General features: G+C 35.8%; 1 protein-coding gene across 3 annotated transcripts in view; it reads left to right on the forward strand.

Annotated features, from left to right (window-relative positions):
* Positions 1 to 24,496, forward strand: part of Nipbl (NIPBL cohesin loading factor) — a 148,076-nt gene that overhangs the window by 103,697 nt on the left and 19,883 nt on the right. For all 3 annotated transcript variants that reach the window (XM_059276117.1, XM_059276116.1, XM_059276118.1), the window contains 15 exons: positions 838 to 1,020; positions 5,640 to 5,837; positions 6,076 to 6,147; positions 6,230 to 6,319; positions 8,534 to 8,637; positions 10,811 to 10,897; positions 14,501 to 14,732; positions 15,788 to 15,939; positions 16,465 to 16,545; positions 17,034 to 17,134; positions 18,733 to 18,871; positions 20,594 to 20,676; positions 21,390 to 21,522; positions 22,137 to 22,280; positions 24,280 to 24,369. In XM_059276117.1, coding sequence (XP_059132100.1) covers positions 838 to 1,020; positions 5,640 to 5,837; positions 6,076 to 6,147; positions 6,230 to 6,319; positions 8,534 to 8,637; positions 10,811 to 10,897; positions 14,501 to 14,732; positions 15,788 to 15,939; positions 16,465 to 16,545; positions 17,034 to 17,134; positions 18,733 to 18,871; positions 20,594 to 20,676; positions 21,390 to 21,522; positions 22,137 to 22,280; positions 24,280 to 24,369 — 1,889 coding nt within the window. The remainder of the gene's footprint in view (positions 1 to 837; positions 1,021 to 5,639; positions 5,838 to 6,075; positions 6,148 to 6,229; positions 6,320 to 8,533; positions 8,638 to 10,810; positions 10,898 to 14,500; positions 14,733 to 15,787; positions 15,940 to 16,464; positions 16,546 to 17,033; positions 17,135 to 18,732; positions 18,872 to 20,593; positions 20,677 to 21,389; positions 21,523 to 22,136; positions 22,281 to 24,279; positions 24,370 to 24,496) is intronic.

Genomic DNA, 24,496 nt, shown 5'->3' on the forward strand with positions numbered 1-24,496 from the left:
GTAAAATTTTCACCTTTATTAGTTATCAAGAGTAAATTGTCTTGGAAAAAGTAGTGTTTGCTACTTCTTTATTTTTAAATAGCCAAAATAATACTAACAAATGTTTTCTTCATAGAAACTATGTAAAAATGTTTATGTCGCTAGGTTTTCATGGTGTTGATGATTCTCAGTATAGTTTGTTGATAGATTTTCCTGTCATTACTCATTCGTGGGAAAATGTAAAACTATCAGAACAGGCTTGGATTCACTATTTTCAGTTGTAAACATTTTTAAATATTTTGGTTTTTCAATCCTACTTTACAGACTCCTGTTATATTTAATTAAATGTTACTGTTTTGTCCTTACAAGGAAATTTTTTGTGATGTTAAAGGCATTCATTTGCTTCTCAAATACACAGTGGCAGGTAAAGATGCCTAAAGCTCTTACTAGCCACCATAGCCACTGTCAGAAACAGAGGAAGAGAAGGAGGTGGTAAGTGCCCTCTCCCCTAGTGTGCTTGAGAGCTGCTTTACTTTCAGCTGTGGAGGCCTGCGCTGGGCCTAGTGAAGACTAGTTTTTAAAAAGTACGACATAAAGGTGACAGTGGAAGTCAGTGGCACAGTGCTCCCAACATGTGCGAGACGCCAGCACCTTTTAGGGAAAGTGATTATATAACTAATTTTGTTATTACAGTAATGATGTCGATTTTTGGAGTTATATAAGTATATATGCATGTATAAATTTTTTATGTTTAGGGTTAAGAATTCTCTTGTAAATATAAAAAGATGTTTTATAGTGCTAATTTGGTTAAAATTTTTATCTTCAGATTTAAATTTCTTTCTCACCTTTCATTAATAGGTAGTATAGATCAATCAGTGTTAAAAGAATTGCCCCCTGAACTCCTGGCAGAAATTGAATCTACCATGCCACTTTGTGAACGTGTGAAAATGAACAAACGCAAACGTAGCACAGTTAATGAAAAGCCAAAATATGCTGAAATCAGTTCAGATGAAGATAATGATAGTGATGAAGCTTTTGAATGTAAGTATCATTTAACTGTTTTTAGGAATTAAAGGCAGATTAATATGTGTCACATAATTTGGGGGTTAACAACAGCACAGTTACTTTAATTCTTAATAACCTAGTGTAGCAAGATTTTTTTTCTTTATATTTTAAAATTATATGAAAGATGAGATCAGTTGGCACCAAGAAAAAAATTGAGATGAGCTGTAATTAGTAATAGAAAACACCAAGTATGTGTCTATTTGTATTTAACCTGTACTGGACTCCTGATATATACTAGGCATTGGAAATAAAAATACAAATAAAAATGTGACCCCCTGTCTCACAGTCTCAGTCTCTTGGGGGAAATATGTAATTAATAATTGTAGTACAATGGTAATAGTAAATGCAGGGTGCTGTGGGAGCACATTGGCATCAATATCAGTGGGGGTTCGGAGAATGCTTACTGGAAGAGGTGACACTTGAGTTGAGTCTGGAAGGACACGTAGGAGATAGCCAGATAAAGAAATATTTAAAACCATACTATCACTAAATTATGAATGGCTTAGCCACATTGTGGATAATCTGTGTGGTTTGGACCTGGCTTCTCCTTTTTGCCCAGCTGTGTCCTGGAATTCCTCCCTTGTTTCACTGTTTTCCAGAGCTGGCTTCTTCACTACACAGCTACCTCTCTACAACACTGTGATCACCTGTCTTTGCACTAGACTTGCTATACCTCGCCTGTCTTCCTACTGGTCCACTGAAAAAGTTCTTCTCTTTTATCCCTATCTTCCTTCTTCTGGAGCAAGAGAATTGAGCCTAGCCAAGAGGGGTCAGCAACCTTGTTTGACTTAAACGGCATTCAGTGGAAACAGACTATGGGAGATCTTCACTTGTGTGCCAACTGACTTAGTCATAATGACCAAAAGAAGTGGGAAGACCACCAGTGTGTTCTACCTTTTCCACCTAGTGTCTGTAGATTGAGGTGTGACAAGCAAGGGCAGGAAGGACAGATGCATGCTGCCATTTTTAAGTGTATATTGCCGATGGAAGCTCTTCACCTCCTCCAAAGTTTTTAATCAATGTTCATTTACTCATCCTTTTCAAATTGTGAGCTCTTCAGCTAGAGCAGTAGACTATGATACTGAACAAATTTTAACAGTTTTAAAATTGAAATATTCAACAAAGATAATCTGACATGTGTGATTGTTATGATTTGTATTATCATGAGATGTATTAATAATACAGTATATTAATGGCTAAAGTTTTTTTTTAATTATAATCAAACATTCTGGTGATGTAAGGACATGGTTAGCTCTGAAAAAAATAAGAGAAAGGAAGCGTGGTGGCCCAGAAACTCACTCCCTTTTACTTGTCTGTCTACTCCTTGTCCTCCCCTATTCTTTCACCATTTCTAAATTCCTTACTTGCAGCTTCATTATAAATTTCACCTTGTCTCTAGTTGCTTGATAGTGACTGCCTGCATTGCTGAGTTTGTAAGGATTATGAAATAACCAAATAATAAAAGAAAAAGGATAACATAATCAGAAATGTCCACTAACTGTAAAATAGGGAAGAGTAGACCCACACATTTGTCATCAATGTAGACACAATTCTTTTTTTCCCCCTTTCTGTTATGAGAGATGTTGTCTCATTTTATGGAAGCATAAAACTTCATTCTAAAACCATGGATGCCATTGTAGCTGTGCCCAAATATATTGAAAACTAATATTATTGAGAGAACTTGGGCTTCGAACCTCTGCTAAGAAAAAGGAAATTTTCCCTAGATTTTTAAAAAGATATCCAAAGTAGTTTACTGTTTTACTTGGTTTATTTCAATCTAATTAAATATAAAACAAGAGTCTACTGGTGAAAGATGTTCAATTAGTAATTGACATAAAGAACCAAATTGTCATTTTACCATAACAATAATCAAAATATACTGTGCTACAAAATTTAAAAGTATCAGGAGAATCAGTAGTTGGAAGAATTATGTTACTTTGAGATAGACTTTGTGAAGTTTAAGATTTCCCTAAAGTTTAATCAAATTAGTTTACTAAAATCTAAAGCTTAATGAATAGTTTTGTTTAAAAAAAAAATAATACTAATAAGGTCGCTGGTGCCTGGAAAGGCAGAGAGATGATAATGGATATGAGAGAGAGTGCACACTCAAATCTGGAAAGAGAGCTAGAGAACACTGAATTCATACTTTATGTGTGTGAATCCCAACTGCACTCCTCTCCTTCCTCTGCTCTTTCTAAAGCAGTGAGAGAAATAAAGGACAAGCTAGCCAATGGATTGCAACCCTGCTAACCTCATGGAACAGTAATGTGTCGTACACATTGTGGGGTTAGTTTATTCCACTGTTTTAATCCAAACTACCCAAACTTTCATGAGTGTGACATGAAGATGCTCTAAGGCCTATGAACACTGATGAGTGCAGCATACTGTATCATTTCTAATAACACAAGATTTATCAAGCATTTTCTAGTGATAGAATTGAAGTCAAATATAGATTTCATTGAAATTAATAAAAATATAGAAAAGAGTAAAGTAGATTGTATAGTTTTGGTTCATAAGTATAAGGTCTTATACTTGACATTATAGCATGCTTCTTTCTGAGCAAGTTTGTTAGTTGCCAAATCCTTATTTGGTAGACAATTCAGTAACTGTTGAAATGTTGCCGAATGTTTAGTGAGTATTATATAAACACATTACCCATCTCAGCGAATCTCTCTCCCACTTTCTCTCTAATAAATGAGACAACTCGTTGAAACAGTGTTCTAGAGCATACCCTAATCATAAACATGAGAAGGGGGCTAAAGAGATGGCTCAGCAGTTAAGAGCACTGGCTGCTCTTCCAGAGGACCCAGGTTCAATTCCCAGCACCCACATGGCAGCTCACAGCTGTCTGTAACTCCAGCTCCAGGATATTTGACACCCATACACAGACATACATATACGCAAAATACCAATGACAATAAAGTAAAAATAAATAAATCATTAAAAGAAAAAAAAAGAAGGAGGTCCTGCCTCTCCTCACATTAATTATGGCCAAACCAAATTCACATCTAATTATGAAGGAAATTATGAAGATTTGAATATACTCATTCACATACAGTTGTTCTTAATAACAACTCTTCCTCTAATAAAACAGTCCCCAAAGAAGTTAAGACCAAATTACCCTTTTCTGTCCTTATTGGAGTTCAGTACTAGGAAACAAAGCATATCATGAGTAGGAGTAATGATGGCTGTATATAGGTTAAGATTACCGGGGTTTAAACATTTATTGTCCACACATTGTGGTACTAACACAAATATGATAGGGTGTATGAGCCAGAATGAAAGCCTTAAATCTAAGCCGCATAGTGGGTTCAAGAAACTTGTCTGAATATTTGTGTATTGATCATAGTTAGGAATCAGGAAAGAAACCAGTCAGAGGAAGGAAAGGTTTTTTAAAAATTCAACAGACTAGAGAGCTTATCTTTGTCACCAGCAACTTGTCACTATAGTAACTGATGTAGGGGCCAGCAAGTTCATCCCTGAAAAGGCACTTGTCACACAAGCTGGCAACCTGCGTTCAACCCCAGAACCCACTTAAAGGTGGGAGGGGAGAACCGACTCCGGAGCTGCCCTCTGAGCTGCACATATGCATGCACATAAACATACACATGCACAGGAACAAGAAACCAATCTGTTGACATACCGTTGTGATGATCTCAAGGGAGGACACATCAGTCCTCCCGTTTTTAACTGGTGGTGCCTGCACTGAAGACCACGTGTAGTGTGTATTTTTTGCCTGCACTGCCCTCTCGCTTTCGCTGCAGAACCGTCGTTTTTTCTTACTGAAATGTAATCCTTTCTTAGAGCTCAGAATCATTTTCAACTTAATACATCAGTTGCTATGTCAGATGAAATTGTTTGCCACAGAGTCTCCTGCCAGTATTGATGATTTTAGCAGAATGCATACAAGCTTTGGAAAGATGGGGGGGAAGTTTGAAGGTAACATATAAACACGCTTATGTAGCATGCATAAGCTTAGAAACTTTCCTTGAGTTAGCTCGTCAATTGTCAGAGAACTGTTTCAGTGTATTAGTGTTTGCAGTTCTGATATATACTATCTCTGTAGGTTTGTGATGTTAGGTCATCAGAGTCTCTGGAATTTATTGCTAAGTTGTAAGTATAACTTAGCTGTTGATTGGTGGAATACTTGGTTACGCATATTCTGTAACAGTATCTCGAAGTTGACTATTTTCTCCCCAAACCCTTCTCCTCATAAAAAATATAAATGGTGGTTGTTTTTTTTTAACCAAATTCTAAATAAAAGTTGTTTTATAAGTCTTAATTAATCTTGAACTTTATAAATAATTCTTGCTGATGTGCTGAAACCTTTCATTGAAATGTACACTGTGTTTTAATTCTCAGAATCTTCCTGTTGGTTTATTAGCAAGCTGACTTCATGTAAAAATCTCTAGTTTTAGATTAAATAATGCTAAAAGTCATAGTATCCTTCTGATACCATAATTTAATCTTCTGGATAGATGAATGGCTCAGAATTTTATAGACCAACAGAATGAAGATGTAGTTCATTGTAAAGTACAAGTTTTGACAGTCTTTTAAAGTGAGGTAAATTATTTGTCATGGGGATTTGCTTCTAGCCTCTAGGAAACGGCATAAAAAAGATGACGATAAAGCTTGGGAATACGAAGAGCGTGATAGAAGAAGCTCTGGGGATCATAGGAGAAGTGGCCACTCACATGAAGGAAGAAGGAGCTCGGGTGGCGGTCGTTACCGAAACCGAAGTCCATCAGATTCTGATATGGAAGATTACTCTCCTCCTCCCAGCCTTAGTGAGGGTAATTCATCAGTTCCAGTGGATTTCTAAAACTGATTTCAGTGTTGGGTTCTGACTTTAAAGAACATTTTTGCCATGTCATAAGCTAATTAACAACATCTAATTTTTAATTAAAATAAAAGTATATGTTTATATTTACAGTAATTGTTTAAGTATCTAATTAATGTTCAGAAACTAGGAATACAAATGAAAATATTTTATCACTCTTGAGTTTCAGTGTTTCTCTTTGTTTATTTTAGTTGCTAGAAAAATGAAGAAAAAAGAAAAACAAAAGAAAAGGAAAGCTTATGAGCCGAAACTAACACCTGAAGGTAACATTTTAGTTTAGCTTTATAATCTTCAGCTTTACTTACCTACTTGGAATGTGAACATAATTTTTTTTCTTTCTTGTAGAAATGATGGATTCTTCAACTTTTAAGAGATTTACAGCCTCAATAGAGAATATTTTGGATAATTTAGAAGATATGGATTTTACTGCATTTGGTAAAATTAATTTACAGTTTTTGGTTTTTTTTAATCCCTTTGTCTGTGTCTAGTTTTTTGCAAATTACTCTAGAAAATAGTCATGATCGGTACTATCAAGAAATTTGAAATTGGCGGCAGTGGTGGCACATGCCTTTAACCCCAGCACTCACTCTGTGAGTTCAAGGCCAGCCTGGTCTACAGAGCGAGATCCAGGGCAAGCACCAAAACTACACAGAGAAGCTCTATCTCGGGGAGGGAAAAAAAAGAGCTTGATACCTAGTATGAATTCATGTTATCAATATAAAACTATCAATGTAAAACCTAGGCTCCAAATTACCTTAAGTCCTATCACAGCAGAGTAGAGTAAGGAAATATTTCTGCAAGTAATTTTTGAATATTCCCTAGATAATGAGAAACATGCAGAAATAAGAATCAATTCATCAGTTCATTTATTATAGTAGTTAACTATGTAAGGGTATTAGATGCTAAAATACATAATGTCTCAGGCCCTGGTATAAAGAACAAAGAATCCATATATACAATAAAATAAAGCACCAGCTAAAATGTAGTATACCTAATATATAGTTTGATAAGATGTAAATATTATATCTGTAAATAAAATAATATACGTTAAGAACACTAAGAATATTTGAGCTGGGTATGGTGGTTCACACCTTTAGTCTCAGCACTTGGGAGGCAGAGGTGTGGTGATATTGTGTCCACCAATATATTGTGTACCCTAATAAACTTATCTGGGGTCAGAGAACAGAACAGCCACTAGATAAACATAGAGGCCAAAAAATGGTGGTACACACACCTTTAATCCTAGCATTCTGGAGGCAGAGATCCATCCGGATCTCTGTGAGTTCAGAGACACACTGGAAACAGCCAGACATGGTGACATACACCTTTAATCCCAGGAAGTGATGGCAGGAAGTAGAAAGGTATATAAGGCGTGAGGACCAGGAAACTAGAGCCTGGTTAAGCTTTTAGGCTTTTAGCAACAATTCAGCTGAGATTTATTCCTGATGAGAACTCAGAGGCTTCCAGTTTGAGGAAACAGGATCGGCTGAGAAGATGGCAAGGTGAAGTTAGCTGTGGCCTGTTCTGTCTCTCTGATTTTTCAGCATTCACTCTAATACCTGGCTCTGGGTTTGTTTTTATTAATAAGTCCTTTTAAGAAATTCATGTGGGCTGGAGAGATGGCTCAGTGGTTAAGAGCATTGCCTGCTCTTCCAGAGGTCCTGAGTTCAACTCCCAGGAACCACATGGTGGCTCACAACCATCTCTAGTGGGATCCGATGCCCTCTTCTGGCATAAAGTTGTACATACAGATAAAGTACACATATACATAAATAATAATAATAAAAATAAATAAATAATAAAATAAAAAAAGAAATTCATGCTACACAGAGGCAGGCAGATCTCTGAGGTAGAGGCCAGCCTGATCTACAGAGCAAGTTCTAGGACAGTCAAGGCTACCCAGACAAACCCTGTCTCAAAAAACCAAAAGGAAAAAAAAAAGAATGTAGTGATTGACCTACTTTTAGGTATCATATACCACCTTCACTAATGTTTATGTGAAAGCTCTACAGATTACAATACGTTTGATATGAGGATACCTTCAAAGGTGCATTGACTATTTTTAAAGTACTTTTAAGAGGTATAAGTATTATAAATATTGGGCAAGATAGTGCCAGAACCCAGGATTAATAGCTGTGGAGCTTTTATTGCCCCTTTACCCAAAAGACGAATTAAATAAGGAGAATTCTCCAAAACTGACTCAATAGGCTGCCTTAAAAGAAGCAGTATTTTTTGGATGAGGACAGTGGAGGAAGCCTTGAAGGAAAAGACATAAATAGCCTGACCTCACTCTCCTCTGATCCTCTAACAGGGCACCCTACTGGCTGAACCGACACAGAAGCCAGAGGGCATTGGATTGTATTGATTTAGTTCATTCAAGTCAGCTTTCTGAGCAGAGAACATGAATGACAAGTGTCAATACTGTATCTACCGTAGTAAAGACAGGATCACTACCTGTCTTCTCCTTGTAGAACTCTGATTTCACCCTTGCTCTCTTTGGTTATATGGCTTATATGGGGTTTACAAAGCTCTCTTAAACTGCTGAGGTTTTTTATATATGTGATCAAAATTTTATTTTAAAAGCTTATTAACTTATCATTTTTAAATATTTCTTTTACATAACTATTTTTGGTTGATTTGGTTTTTCAGGCGATGATGATGAAATTCCTCAGGAACTGCTGTTAGGAAAACATCAGCTTAATGAACTTGGGAGTGAATCTGCTAAAATTAAAGCCATGGGTATAATGGACAAGGTATCTCAGCAAAGTAAAACTTTCAGATTTTCCTCATACATGGCATGTGAAATTAATTTAAAGTTTTCAGACAGATTACAAGGTTAAGTACATACCAAAAGAAAACTCATGATTGTCATCTAAGAGTCTAAATGAATTATGTGATAAGAAAAGCTCTTGGTAAAAGGTGTATAGATTGTTCTAAACTTATGTGTGCATTGACAGAGCATGGGCTCTGACTTTTCACTTTTTCAGATATTTTCATTATTCAGTGTAGAAATACACTAAACTTCTCTGGTGTTGCTTTAGTCCTCCAGGGTTATAAAAGAGTAGCATCACTTCTGGTGCTGATAGAATGTAGCAGTGTTTGGTTAACTGCTGTTACATTTAAAGCCTCGTTGCCACAGGCTTTGGTCAGTCTTCTTTCCTGGGAGCTCCGTGGGGCTCCGCATTAGTAAGGTGTCTCATCCCACTAGTGGATAGCAGATTATTTCTGGTGTGATACTTTCTTCAAACAGGAACAGCAGCATCGAGAAGTGCCCTTCCGTTACATTTGTCCTCCGCCACTGACTTCTACTGCCTAACTAGTGTGCAGCTCGAGTTCCCTCCCCTTCTAACCAGTCTCTAGGACAGAGTTATTACTCTAGTCTTAAGTTTCCTGGTATACGTGGCTTATCCTTCTAGACTAATAGGAGTTAATAAAAGATTATCTTCACTTTGGAAATGATTCTAACACCTTAAGCCTGTTTACTTAGTTTTCCAATTTTATAATTTTAACATGGCCTGGAAAATATTTGGTGGTTGTTTGGTTTGGTTTTTAATTTTTAAATTACATTTATATATTTGGTTATTTATGTGTGGTCGGGGAAGTCCTTATACTCTGTGGCATGAGTGTTGGATGGTGGAGGGCAGCTTGCAGGAGCTGGTTCTCTTCTTCCACGTTTGGAGCCTGGGATTGAACTCAATCTCAACTATAAATTTTTGCAGTTTAGATATTGCCTACATTCTAAGTAATCAATGTGCCACGAAATTTACTTTTAAAAAATAAATTAATAAATTAAAATTTAGGGGTAGGGCTGGAGAGATGGCTCAATGATTAAGAGCACTCACTGCTTCTGCAGAGGACCTGTGCTCAGTTCCCACCACCTACATGGCAGGTGAGCCATCTGTTATTCCAGTTTCAGCGACTCCAATGCCCCCTTTTATGTATATTAGTGATATACATAAAATAAAAATAAATGAATCTAGAGAAAGAATTAATGGACTTCTAGTTTGTATTGATAATATTATATATAGTTAAAGAGATACTGATTCATTTTGTATGTAAGACTATTTCAACATTTTTTGAGATACCAATGCTAATCTTAGTCATTTTATTTTTAAATTCAGTAAGTATATGCAGCTGAGATGTCTCTTTCAGAAGGCAAATTCACTAACTATTCACTAACTATATTGCCTAACTATTCACTAAATATAGACATGTTGTCAAATAGCCTCAGTTTTAGTGTTCCAAGATAATCTATAGTAGTATACCTAGGAACAATCTTCTATAATCCAGCATCAGTAATCAAACTAGACTTAACTTTACTTACTTCCTTGATCTATTTGGCTTTTCTGGCTATTTGTGTGTATGTCCTACCAGCATGCTAGAAACCTTAAAGAAATTCTGTTCAGTGAATAAAACATAAGTAAATTCCTAAGTAAAACAACTTGACTTCACATTCCTAACTTTTTCACTCAAAATTTCATGCTTAGTATTCAAAATACTTGGATTTTTTTTTTCCTGTGTTGACTTTCAAAGCCTGCTAGGTAACATGTGGCACTGAATGAGAATTATATCATGGATGAAATCCTTAATTTTTATGTGTGTTTTCATGTGCATGCTGAATATCACTGTAAAATAATAGAGGCAAAGCCATCAGAATCTTGCCTAGATACGTGGTATGAGTTGAGCTATGAGCCATGCACAGGCATGTGTGCTCACTCTGGGTTCAATTATCTGTCTTTAAAGGAGGTAATTAACTCTTTTAAGTCAGAATTGAGTAGAAGGTCTAAAGAAGAAAGTTTGTTTTCTACTATTATTTAAAAGAGTGATAATGTTATATCTTCCATTGCCTAAAGAAAATAAATATTTAGATTGAGTAATTTGAAACTTTTACCAATGAGTGATAAAACAACTTACATTTTCTTTTAGCTTTCAACTGACAAAACTGTGAAAGTCCTAAATATATTGGAGAAGAATATTCAGGATGGATCAAAGCTTTCCACTTTGTTAAATCATGTAAGTTTAAGACCTGTGTACTAATTTTACCCCTGGTATTGTTAAATGTCTTAGTTTTCATTATGTTGGTCTGATAAAAATACTCTGACCAAAAACACCTTACATATATACATACTTCAGGTCACAGTCCATCGTCACTGAAGGAAGTCAGAGCAGGAGAGCAGGAACCTAAGGCAGGAACCATGGAGGAACACTTCTTACTGACATGCTCACAGGCTCGTGCATAGCTGGCTTTCATATAGAGCCGAGGACCACCTCTCTAGGGATGGTACGCCCACAGTGGGCTAGGTCCTCCTCCATCAATTCATATTCAAGACCATCCCTCACTAACATGACTGTTAACCAACCTGATAAAGACAATTACTCAATTGAGACTTTATTCTCAGGTGTTTCTAGACTCTTTGAAGTTGGCAGTTAAAGCTAACTATAGCACATTAAGATATAAATGTTTTAGCCGGGCGGTGGTGGCGCACGCCTTTAATCCCAGCACTCGGGAGGCAGAGCCAGGCGGATCTCTGTGAGTTCGAGGCCAGTCTGGGCTACCAAGTGAGTTCCAGGAGAGGCACAAAGCTACACAGAGAAACCCTGTCTCAAAAAACCAAAAAAAAAAAAAAGACATAAATGTTTTTTTCATAAATAACTTTTACTTACTAAGCAGATTTCTAGATTTCATTTGAGTTTGTTACCACATATTACTAGCTACATTCATTAACATTTCTAATAGAATTGCACTTTTAGTGATATTAACATGAATTGTCAATTAAGTGTTACCATAGGGCTGGGAGATGGCTTAGTAGATAAAGTACCTGCCCCATGAGCCTGACATCCAGAGTGCTGACCCCAGAATCAGCATAAAAGCCAGGCAGGTGCTGGCTGCCTGTAATCTCCCCTCTTGGGGGACGAGAGTAGCCTTCCTAGTAAGCTGGCAAATGAAACTGTCTAGATTTGGAAAGATTGGGGTTCAGCAAGAGGCCTTGTTTCATAGAAGTAAATGGAGAAGGATCAAGAAAGGCGTCAACTTAAGGCCTTTAGAAACACAGGCACGCACACGCACATGCACGCACACACACGCACACACACGCACACACACGCACCAACACACCAACGTGTATACACACATGCAAAAAAGACCTGCCATGACAGCGATGGGGGCACGTACCTTTAATCCCAGCACTCAGGAGGCAGAGGCAGGCAGATCTCTGTGAATTCCAGGCCAGCCTGGTCTACAGAGTGGGTTCCAGGACAGCCAGGGCTGTTACACAGAGAAACCTGTCTAGGGAGGGGAAAAAAAGACTTGTTATAAAGGGGAACAATAAAGTACTGGATCATCAGTTAGGAGTCTGAAGCAAGAGAATTGCGAGTTCCAGGCTGGTCTTGGCTGTGTGAGGACATTCTGTCTTTAAAACAGGCCCGATTACAAAAGTAGCATATTTATTGTTGAAAATTTCTAAAACATTAAAAAAAAAACCCATATCCTCATGTAGCAATAACTACTTATTTAGCACTATATATATATGTATTCCTCTCATTTGTATAAACATATACTATGTACATATATGTCTGTCTTTAATACATGCATTGAATTTTATCTCATGAGAAACGTGTTATAGAATGTACAGGATTTCTATGTGATCTACATGAAATAAAAATCCATAGAGAAATAATATGGTACTCTCTGGATTATTAAATATATTCTATACAGACTGACTTTGTTGTTGATGGTAATGGTGTTTTTTTAAACAAGAGACTCATAGAACCCAGGTTGGCCTTCAACTTTCCATTCCCCTGGTTCACCCACTCTGAGTGATGGGATTGCAATCACGTCCTACCATTTCTCATTGGATCTATATTTAGTGCCCTCTTTTTTAACTAGTTAAAGGAGTTTTTGTTTGATAGAGAGTAAGAGAGAGTATGTGTGATTAGTATTGGGTATTGAACTAATACCTGTGTGTAATAGATAAACGCTATCCCCCTGAGCTGCATCTTTAACCAGTTTTTGAATCAAGGTGTGTGGAAAGAGGGAAGAGTGAGAACACAAGCTTAGCAAAACCTAACGTGCCAGTGTATTCCATGGTTAAGTTTACAAGTTCCTTAGACACTTCACCAAGAAATTGTAATAAATACCATGGAGGATAAGTTCTAGGATTGCAGTGTAGCTCAATGTCAGAGCATAAATCGTATACATGAAGCTCAGAAGTAATCCTATAATATAAAGTTTGTGTTTCATGTAACAAGAAGAATGTGATAGGGTTTACACTCTAACAGTAAGCATAAAAGCACTCCATCCTAATTTTAATGTATAAAGTAAAAGAAAGACTTATATCAATTGTTAAATTATCCATTTTAGAAAATGTTAGGTCATAAGTACTCTGCATAGCTCTAGTCCGATGTTTTTGAGACATCACTTTTGAATCTCCAGACAGGACTCGAACTTGCTGTGGAACCCAGACTTGCCTTAAACACACCATCCTCATGTTTTAACTTACCAAGGGCTAGAATTAAAGGCAAGCATTGCCATCCCCAGATTTTACCTTTAATTTGCAGATGGGAGAGGGGAGTCCTGGAGATTGAACCAAGTACACATTTCTATCATAGAACTATACCACTAGCTCTGTGTATATTTACTTTTCAATATGTTTCAAAAATAGTGCTTAAAAAACAGATATTTAGCTAGGTATAGTGACTCATGTCCGTAATCCTAGTACTCGGGGGCAGGTTAAAGCCAGCCCACACTACATAGCAAATTTCAGGCCTGTCGTGGATACATAGTGAGACCTTGTCTCCAAGCAAGATACAAACAAAAACAGATATTTAGAAATAATTAAATCAGTAAAGGTTTACTACTTTGTAATAAAAGCTCTTCACTTGTTAATTATTCCTTTGTTCTCATGTAGTTTAACTATTGTGTTTATACCCAAGTCACAAAATCAGTTTATGTTCAGTATAGTTTAAGTTAAAATCTTAGATCTAGATGAAACATACAAAAGATAAAGGTGACTGACTTTGTCATTGGAGTATCATCTAGTGGTGAGATAGGAAGAAAAGTGTTTGAAAATGCTGAAACAACAGCAAAAACAGAATACAAAGATATTGAATGAAAAATCCGCCCTACCTGGGCGGTGGTGGCACACACCTTTAATCCCAGCACTTGTGAGGTAGAGCCAGGTGTCAGATCTCTGTGAGTTCGAGGCCAGCCTGGTTTACAGAGCGAGATCCAGGACAGGCACCAAAACTACACAGAGAAACTCTGTCTCAAAAAAAACAAAACAAAAAAATCTGGCCTAAATTGGGCATAGTGGTGCATGTATATAATTCTAGCATTCAGGAGACAGAGGAAGGTAGACTACTGCAAGTTCAGGACCAGCCTGGAAAACTCTAGGCCAGCATGGGCTACAGAGTGAGATCTTATCTCAGAAAACATTGTTTTAAGTGATATCATTATTTGTACTTTATTCCAGATATTCTTTTAGAATAGTCTAAAAAAGTTCTAGATACTATATCAGATTGTTCCTCCCACTACTGAAAATCATATATCCTTGTTTTTTTATATTGTGAACTATAGGTATTTTATCCCCATTTTATTAACAATGATCTGTTTTATAGAATAATGATACTGAAGAAGAAGAAAGATTGTGGAGAGACCTTATTATGGAGAGAGTTACAAAATCAGCAGATGCCTGTCTTACAACTATCAACATTATGACATCTCCTAACATGCCAAAAGCTGTATACATTGAAGATGTAATTGAAAGAGTTATACAGTACACTAAATTTCACTTACAGAATACACTCTATCCCCAGTATGACCCTGTTTACAGATTAGATCCACATGGAGGTTAGTTTGCCCTTTTATACTGATAGTTTGGTTTTTTTTGTTTGTTTGTTTTGTTTTGTGTTGTTTTTTTCCACACTACCAGGTTCTCCATTGTAAATTTTCAGTGCTGGGTAAATCAGAATACAATGATTTTAGTTGGCCCCTAAATTAATAGATTATGTACATTATAATAAATATTGACTTTGATTTTTGTATTTGGCTAGAATATAAAACCTTTAATAGCTGTTACATTACATTAGCTTCTATAGGTTAAACACCCATTACTCTGAAATCCAAAATGTTTTGAAACCTAAAACCTCTTTGAGGGGCTAGACAAATGGCTCAGCAGTTAAAAGTGCTTTCTGTTCTAGAGAACCTAAATTTGGTTCCCAGGACCCACACTTGGCAACTCACAGCCGCCTATACTCCAGCTCCATGGGATCCAACACCCTCTTCTGACACTGTGGGCTCCCAAACACATAGCATATACATATAGACACATAAATTCCATGTAAATCTTTAAAACTTTTTAAGCACTGCTATGAAATGCAAAATGCTTTGGGTTGGGGGTATTTGTGATTTTTAGATTAGGGATATTCAAGTGGTAAAAAAGCTATGCGAGTTTTCCAAACTCTGAAAACTTTACTCAACCGGTATTTATTTATAATTGAAGTCATGTTTTCTAGTTAGAGAAAATCCCAGATAATAATAGTTTACCTGCAAAATGAGTTGATTTAAGATATATATTGTCGTAGCTCCATAACCTGCATTATATGATCAGTAGTTAAATGTGCATACAGTTCATTTGATTACTTATTGTGTGATAATGCCAAGTCATTTAAAGAAGAAATATAATCTTACTGTCCTGTTTGAATGAGAGGAAAAAAAAGAAAGTTCAGTATAGTAGCCACTGTGTGTACCATACAAGAATGTCCCAGTACAGTACCACTGAGGAGTAATTTCCTCTGTTAATTAACACTCATCTTTAGTTGCTGCACTGTATTTTTATGTAGCACCCTGAAATGTTCGTGTTAAAAGTTAATATTTTTGTTATCTTGAATTCTCTTTTATTTTAGGAGGGTTATTAAGTTCAAAGGCCAAGCGTGCTAAATGTTCTACTCATAAGCAGAGAGTAATAGTAATGCTTTATAACAAAGTTTGTGACATTGTTAGCAGCTTATCAGAATTGCTTGAGATACAGCTTCTTACAGACACAACGATTCTTCAGGTAAGTTGTTGTTTGTTTGTTTGTTTTTTAAACCATTTTGTAAATTTCTAGGCACAACAAAATCTTAGTTTAGTATAATCTTATTCACTCAGTAGTAATACCAGCACAGTGTTCGACTTGCCTGTTCAGAGTGTCTTATGTGTAAATTGAAGAATAGACAGTCAGCAGCATTTTAAAGGAAGATCTGGAGTTGAAGAGAAAAGAATGCTACATAAATTCCAAACTCTAATTTCTATGAAAAACATGTTAATTTTTAAGAAGTTGGATATTTTCATCCATGAAAACAGAATGGCTTTGTTCCTTTAATTCCCCTGGTGTCCAATCTAAAGTGTGGAGACTAGAGAAATGGCTGCTATGAAGCTATTGTTTGATAGGAGACAGTGAGGAGTTCCCTAGAAGGAAAGGCGTGCCACCTGGGTCACAGAAAGAAAAGTGCCTCTGGGTGTTGCCACGTTAGAGTAGAGTAAGGTGCAATGTGCTGAAGTCAACGAGAGACATGCTAAGTAACTCATGTTGGATTTTCAGGTTTCATCAATGGGAATAACACCATTTTTTGTGGAAAACGTCAGTGAGCTACAGTTATGTGCTATCAAGTTAGTCACTGCAGTAAGTATAATCAGTTTGTAATTTCAGTTACCCACTAACGAAATAAGATTTTCATCACTTGGTCCAGCCGTCCAAAAATTATGACATTATATTTTTTTTTCTGTTTTCCACTGGATTTATTTTATAATAAGGATTATTTTAGTGCTATTAGAATTCATTAACTGAGGACTTAATTTCATTGATTATTTTAATATAATGGTAAAAATCAGAATGACTTAAAATCTTAAATCTTGTCTTACTTCTCTACCCAGAGTATCATATCCCTCTAAACAAAACTTTATACTCCCTCACTTTAGTAATTAATAACAAAATTTAACTACATTTCTTTAGATCATTACTGTTTAACATGTTAAAAACATTTTCATTCTGAATAACATGTATACTCCATTTTCTCTTCAGACAATATATTGTCCTTATTTTGTGATACTACTTTTATTTTGTTTTCTGCCATAATAAGTTTAATTTGTAATTTTATAATTACTAAACAGGTATTCTCAAGATATGAAAAGCATAGGCAGTTAATTTTGGAAGAAATTTTTACTTCACTTGCAAGATTACCAACTAGCAAGAGAAGTTTAAGGAATTTCAGGTAACTATAGTAGAATTTAACTACAGTGAAGAACCTTGTTATGTTGTAACCATCATATATTTACTCTTTACCACTTCTATCTGGTTTTATTTTTTAATGGTTTTGTGAAAGAAGTACTTCAAGTACTATATAGATAGCTTAGATATGTGAAATAATATAGCATATTTGGGGGACTTAAAGAAATTCATTAGTCCTGAAGTAAAAAGACCCCTGGCAGTTTGAGCACTATTAACATTTGGACCAGTTAATGCTTTCATGTCCAGGGCTGTCCTGTGCTTTACATTATGCTTAGGAGCATATTCCTAACCCAGTAGAAATCTCTCCTTATATTTGCAACAACCAAAACTGTTTCTAAACACTAGAGGTCAAAATAGGCTACATGAAAAGCATAAAAATTGTGGTTCAAAAGACTTGAGACAGTTTTAAAAGGATTTTATGAACTATGATAAGGAAGTTAGACTTAATCTTTTAGATAGTGTTAAACTATTCAATAATATTTTAATTAATATTTTTAATTAGTTAATTCTGTAAAATAATTATTTTTATCTTTATATATTTTGAACTGTGTGCATTGATAAACATCTGTTCAACTGAAGAAAAGTGATCAACATACAAATGAATTCTTACACTTCTGCAATATCTGTAGAAGCAAACACTTGGAAATTGATCTTATATAATCAGTGTCTCAGACCTCATACTTTAGCACAGATAATTAAGAGTTGAGAATTAACAAGAAGCCGGGCGGTGGTGGCGCACGCCTTTAATCCCAGCACTCGGGAGGCAGAGCCAGGCGGATCTCTGTGAGTTCGAGGCCAGCCTGGGCTACCAAGTGAGTCCCAGGAAAAGGCGCAAAGCTACACAGAGAAACTCTGTCTCGAAAAACCAAAAAAAAAAAAAAAAAAAAGAGAGAGAATTAACAAGATACCTCAGTGGATAAAGGCTCTTGCAACCAAGCTTGATAACCTGAGTTCAAACCCTGGAACCCCACATGTTGGAAGGAGAGAACTGATTCCCTGAAAGTTGTCCTCTGAGTGCCATGTCCACGAGAGCAGTGGCACATGTACAAAATTGATTTATGTTGTTGTAAGTTGACTAGGGCCATGCGGTAATGCATGGCTATAATCCCAGCCTCTGGGAGGCAAAGCTAGGAGGATCACGGCAAGTTAAAAGCTAGTAAGGTCTGTAGTGCAAGTTCTAGATCAGCCTGTACTATAAAGTGAGACACTGTTATGCACAGACACACAAACGTCCATGTAGGTGATTTTAATACCAGTTAACTACCCTACTCAGCAGGTGTGGACCGAATACATGGGCATTTGGAAACCTCAGACTTTTATTGTTCTAATTTATTCAATAATTATTTGTTTTAAGTTTTTAATCTCCAATGCATAAAAATAGAAAGTTTTTATATTAAATACTGTTTTTCCTCATGAGTAGGCATTAGTTGATGGTTTTTTTTTTCAAACTGATTTTAAAAAGTGTACTTAATAACACTGTCATAGAGCACTAACTAATGCATATTGAAACTTTCAGGTGGTAATGAAACATAAAATGTAACTATTTTCATACTCTGATTTAAATTTTCTTCTTCATTAAAGGTTAAATAGTAGTGATGTGGATGGGGAACCTATGTATATTCAGATGGTTACAGCACTAGTTTTACAACTTATTCAGTGTGTAGTTCACTTACCATCATCAGAGAAGGACCCTAATTCAGAAGAAGACTCAAACAAAAAAGTAAGGAAATATTTAAAGGTTTTATAACTTGGTGTTTTAATGATTGGAAACAGCTATATTTTCTGTAATTCCTCTAAAACAGAAATTCTTAACTAGAGGTTCATGACTGGGGTTTGGGTTTCTTGTAGGGCATTACACATAATCAGGAAATAAGTTCTGGTTCCAATTCTTATCTGGGCACCATGAAGCACATAAATCAACAACACCCAACAGGCTTGTTATGCCAGCTTGTAAACTCAATCAAGAAATCAATGTCAGAGGAAATATTAGACTTAGGTGTATATGTATGCATACATATGATTAGTATGGAATTGACATGGAAAATGACTTCATGTTCTCTGATGAGTAACAGCTAAGGTTTGCTTTTGGTTTTATACAGTCTATTGATACTTATTTTTAGATTCTACTGGAGGGTTTGCTTGTTTGTCATGTCTCTTTTTTGGAGGGGGTGGGGTGGGATAGGTTTCACAATGTAGCTCTGGCTGTCCTGGAACTCATTCTATAAACCAGGCTGGCCTCATGGATATCTTTACCTTCCACATGCTAAGATTGAAGCTGTGCATCACAGTGCCCAGTTCTAGATTATATAGTTTCACTTCAAATAAAATTCCAAAGAGACAAGAGTAGTTTATCTATAGTATAGACAGACAGTACAAAATTAACAAAGTAAGTGTAGTCCAAAATACTGAGGTCCTCTGTGTTTCTCATCTAGATTAGATTAGTGTAACCTTCCTTTTCTGGTCATTGGTGACCACTGGCATAAGTATGTTTACGTCTTTCTAGTTTGTATACATATTTGGATATAGTTATTTTGTTTTATAGTTACACAAAAATTATAGTGATATATTTAGGGCTAATTTTCTTACTCGACATTTTTTGTCAGATTCTTTTTGCACTGAGTTTGACTCACAACAATTTCTTCATGACTTGAAGTTAAGAGTCTCTTTATAAGGAACTTAGAAGCAGAATTGTTACAGGACACATGCATGTACTTTACTACTGGAGCCTATCCATATGTTTACTTAAGTGATAGTTCCATTTGTGTTCCTGCATTTTGATTTTACTTATTCTAGTTACTGTAAAATACTACCATGCTCATTTTGTTTTGTTTTGTTTTTTTCTGTTAGTGTTACTGGTAACCTTTTTTTTTCTATATTTATCACTGAGTTTCTTCAGCTGAGACTGACTTTATGTCTTTTTTTTTATTTTAATCTTTTAATTTGTACTGAAAGTTTCAAGTTTTTGTCTATATTATAGTGGTTTCATATTTAGTTATATTTAGTGGTTATATATTTCATATATAGTGGTTTCATATAGTTAGAATATTCTTTGGTGGTTGAATTAGTTTATCTGTTTTAGCTAGAGGTACTGGCAAATATTCTAACACTGAACTATGTATCTTCAATTCTGAAAAATAGTTTTGTACATTCACTCCATTTATTCTTGTTCTGATATGGATCATGATAAACAACTACTAATTAAGTATTTGTTAATTACATTTCTGATTATTTTAATAAATTAAATGAGCTCTACCATTGTTTCTAAGCATTTGTAATATTTTAAAATGTTTAGTATGCCAACTGGCTTATCCCATTTTTGTAAAAAAGAATATCTTAAATACTTAAATGTATTATGTCTCTTCAGTAGTAGCATGGTAATAGCAACTGGCCTCATTTAGTCATTGTTTCTTCTGTCTTTATAAAGTTGTCTTTCTCATTCTAGGTTGACCAGGATGTTGTCATTACTAACTCTTATGAAACAGCTATGAGAACAGCCCAGAACTTTCTTTCCATCTTCCTTAAAAAGTGAGTAAGATCAACAGTGTGCTATTTATTTTCCATAGTGTGGAGTGGTCTATATAGAAAGGAGATTGATCAAGTCTCCTGCCATAACTGGAACCTCAAATACAATCTGATCTTTAAAATGAGGAAGAGAATTAAAAATCTAAAAATGTGTGAATTTGCTTCTGGTAGAACCCCAAAATTTTAGTATTGGATTGTTGGATTTCTAGAATTTTTCTTTACAAAATTTTGAGGCATTCTGCTTGTAAAGCAAAGTTTATGGAAAGAGGGTACTCAAGCTTCATGAGAATTAATGATAACTATAGAGAAATTCATTTCTTAAGAGTTATTGCAACTTTCAGAGAATAATGATAATATCAGTTAATATACTTTATAATTGATAGAGAATGCACCTGGCGGTGGTGGCGCACGCTTTTAATCCCAACACTTGGGAGGCAGAGGCAGGTGAATCTGTGAGTTCAAGGCTAGCCTGGTCTACAAAGCAAGTTCCAGGACAGCCAGGACTGTTGCACAGAGAAATCCTGCCTCCAAAACAAAAAAAATTGATGGGGAATGCAATTTAAAAAATAAATTTATTTTTAGACCTCTTCTAATGTACTCTTATCTACCTTGTTACTAAATAAAGGGGTGGAGGAATAGCTACTTAACAAAATTCCAAACATTATGTAAATTAACATCTTTTTTTGTTTTTTGGGTTTTTTTTTCTTTTTGACTAGATGTGGTAGTAAGCAAGGTGAAGAAGATTACAGACCACTTTTTGAAAATTTTGTTCAAGACCTTCTTTCAACAGTCAATAAGCCCGAGTGGCCAGCTGCTGAACTACTCCTTAGTTTGTTAGGGAGACTGTTGGTAAGAGTATAGCATTTAAAGATTATTAATTACTAGAAGACAACATAATGAGGATGTACTCTGATTCACAGATGATGAATTCTTTAAAAATGTGTAAGGAAACATGAACATTGCATCTATTTTTGCATGTGTATAACTGTACAGTATATTGTCAATACCTGTAGAAAACAAAATTGTCAATTTTAGCACTCTCATTTCATTACATGTAATGGCAATGCTTTTTGAAATGGTTTGGGGTGGGACGTAGTCTTGTTACATCTTTGGTTTAAAACATCTCAACAATGAGTCCTGAGTTATTAAAATTAACCATTGAAAGCATGACACTGACTAAGGTGAACATTTTGTCATTTTTTTATATTATTTCTAAAATCATATGGCACTTTCTAAGTCCTCGTGGTACAGCATAAAAGTGGAAAGAAATACAGTGATTTCTCTTTTCATTTTAAAATATATATATTTGGAGTTGTGCAATATAAGTTGTTGCAAAACCTTTGAAACCTAACTTTTTATGAATTGGAAAAAGTAATACTACTATTTGAAACTATAATGATTTATAGACATCAGAATTTTACTCTTAAATTCTTACTTAGTAATATCCCATCTTCGATGTTTAGGTTCATCAGTTTAGTAATAAGTCAACAGAAATGGCTTTAAGAGTGGCATCTCTTGATTACCTTGGAACTGTTGCTGCGCGACTGAGAAAAGATGCTGTTACCAGCAAGATGGATCAAGGGTCTATAGAACGAATTTTAAAACAGGTATTGAAATCAAGAACTTAATATATAAATAGCTGCTTACTTGGTTGCTTTTGGTGTGGGGAAACAAACAGGGTCTAATTTGTCCCTGTTGATTTCAAACTTGCTGTGTAGTCTATAGTCGAGGGTGACCTTGAACTCCTGATCCTCCCAAGTGCTGGAAATTACAGGCATGTATCACTAGGCCCAGTTTATGGAGTGCAAGGCTTTGTACATTCTAAGCTGACATTCTACCACCTGAACTACTATATCACCCAGCCCTACATGTTCTTACCTTATATCATAATAGTAGATTTTGTAAATTCAAGGAAAATGTTTTGTTATTTGGTCTGAGTGTGATGAGTTCTCACTGTAGTCCAGGCTAGCCTTGAATTCATAATGTCCTCAAAACTCGTCCTAAAGATAGAATCTTAGGTCCTTCTCTGGATCTCGTGAATCCAAGCCCTAGGAGTGGAGTGGTCAGGGGTCTGACAAGCCCGTCAGAAGACTGTGATTAATGTTCAGTTTGAGTGCTGTTGTGTGGTGTGTATTTGTACAGAATACCAGAATTGGCACATAGATATTTGTAATACACTAGCAAAAGCAAAAACTTACCATTACTATATTATTAGTGAATATAATACTTAAGAGTATAATCTATTGCCATCTTTTTTTTTTTGAAGATTTGTTTTATTTCATTTATTTGTGTGAGTGTGTGTATGTGTACGTGTGTATGCAGGTGTCCATGGAAACCAGAGGGTCCATTGGATCCCTTGGAGCTGGAGTTATAGACATTTGTGAGCCACTTGAGTGTGGGTGCTGGGATCCAAACTCCAGTCCTCTGATAGAGCAGTAAGCACTTTTAACCAGTAGAGCAGTAAGCCTTTTTTAACCACTGCGCCATCTTTCCAACCCATCATCATTTTAAGGATCAAGTTGTCCTTACACTTGACCAGTGAGATGCATTTTGAGATAGCTTTTGTGCCTCTTTTGACATGTTCCCAGTATAAAAGTTTTTGGGGGGTGGGAGTAGAGCAAGGGAGTAGGTCTGTGTTTGTGTTGTGTTTATGGTGTGTGTCCTTTCTAGTGTGCATGCACATAGATGTGTAGATGCATGTGTGCACGTGCATGTAGATGCCAGAGGTCAGTCCAGGGGTTTGTTTTGGTTTTTTTTTTTTTCAATCAGTCTTTACCTTATTATGGTTTATTAGTTAAAGGACTAGGATTCTTTGAAGAAATAGATGGCCCCACAGATGAGACACTGACAGTAAGAGATGTCTGTCAAGTATCTATCATATCATAGAATAAAGTCTTCAAAGGATGATGGGAAGGAGCAGTGCTGGGGGATAGCTCATGACAAAGTGCCGTGCAAGCTTGCTAAGAATCCACGCTGAGCAAACTTAGTGAAATTCCCAGAACCTACAAATTCATTCCCTTTCTATATCTAACGTATTATCCCCACAATAATTATAAAGCTGCCTGAAATGGATAATGCATATTATTTACTAGATTAAAACTTTGATGTACATTCATGACTACAAACTGCACAATGAGTTCAAGACAGTGCTGGAATATGTGAGTCCTGTTTCCAGAAAAAAAGAAAAAATAACAAGTGTCTCCTTTTTCAAATGAATTCAGTACCAGGGCTGGATAGGATATTTTTGTGATGATATTTTACGTCAGCCACTTCTGAACTATTTAAGATAGCAAATAACTCAAAAAGCCAAACTTAGCTATCCATATGTTTTTGAGAAACCATATTTTTTGTTTCTATGTAATAACTATACTTGCTTTCCTTCTTATTGTTATTTTCCCCCTGTTAGGTTAGCATTTACATCTGCACAATTTGTTAAAATACACCAAGAGTTTAGTGGTTACGTATCTGTGATCCGGTCCTTTGGGAGGCTGGGGCAGAGGTTCACAGACTTGAAGCCAGCCATAGAACAACACTGAGAAGTGGTGGGAGGATCAGTAACGGACAAACAAGCCACTGATAATCTTGTGGTGGTTGTTTGGGGTTTAGGTTTCCGGAGGAGAAGATGAAATCCAACAGTTGCAAAAGGCATTACTTGATTATTTGGATGAGAACACTGAGACTGACCCTTCACTGGTGGTGAGATTCATTTTGCCTTTTAAATTTGTCTTCTAAAAGTAAGGTAGGGAGTTAGAGGGAAAGAAAATAAGAGAAATATTTGGAAATCATTTTATAGATTATTTTTAAGTCTAGGCTAATCCTAAAA

This window comes from Peromyscus eremicus, chromosome 11 (genome assembly GCF_949786415.1).
Source record: "Peromyscus eremicus chromosome 11, PerEre_H2_v1, whole genome shotgun sequence".
Taxonomy (NCBI): Eukaryota; Metazoa; Chordata; class Mammalia; order Rodentia; family Cricetidae; genus Peromyscus; species Peromyscus eremicus.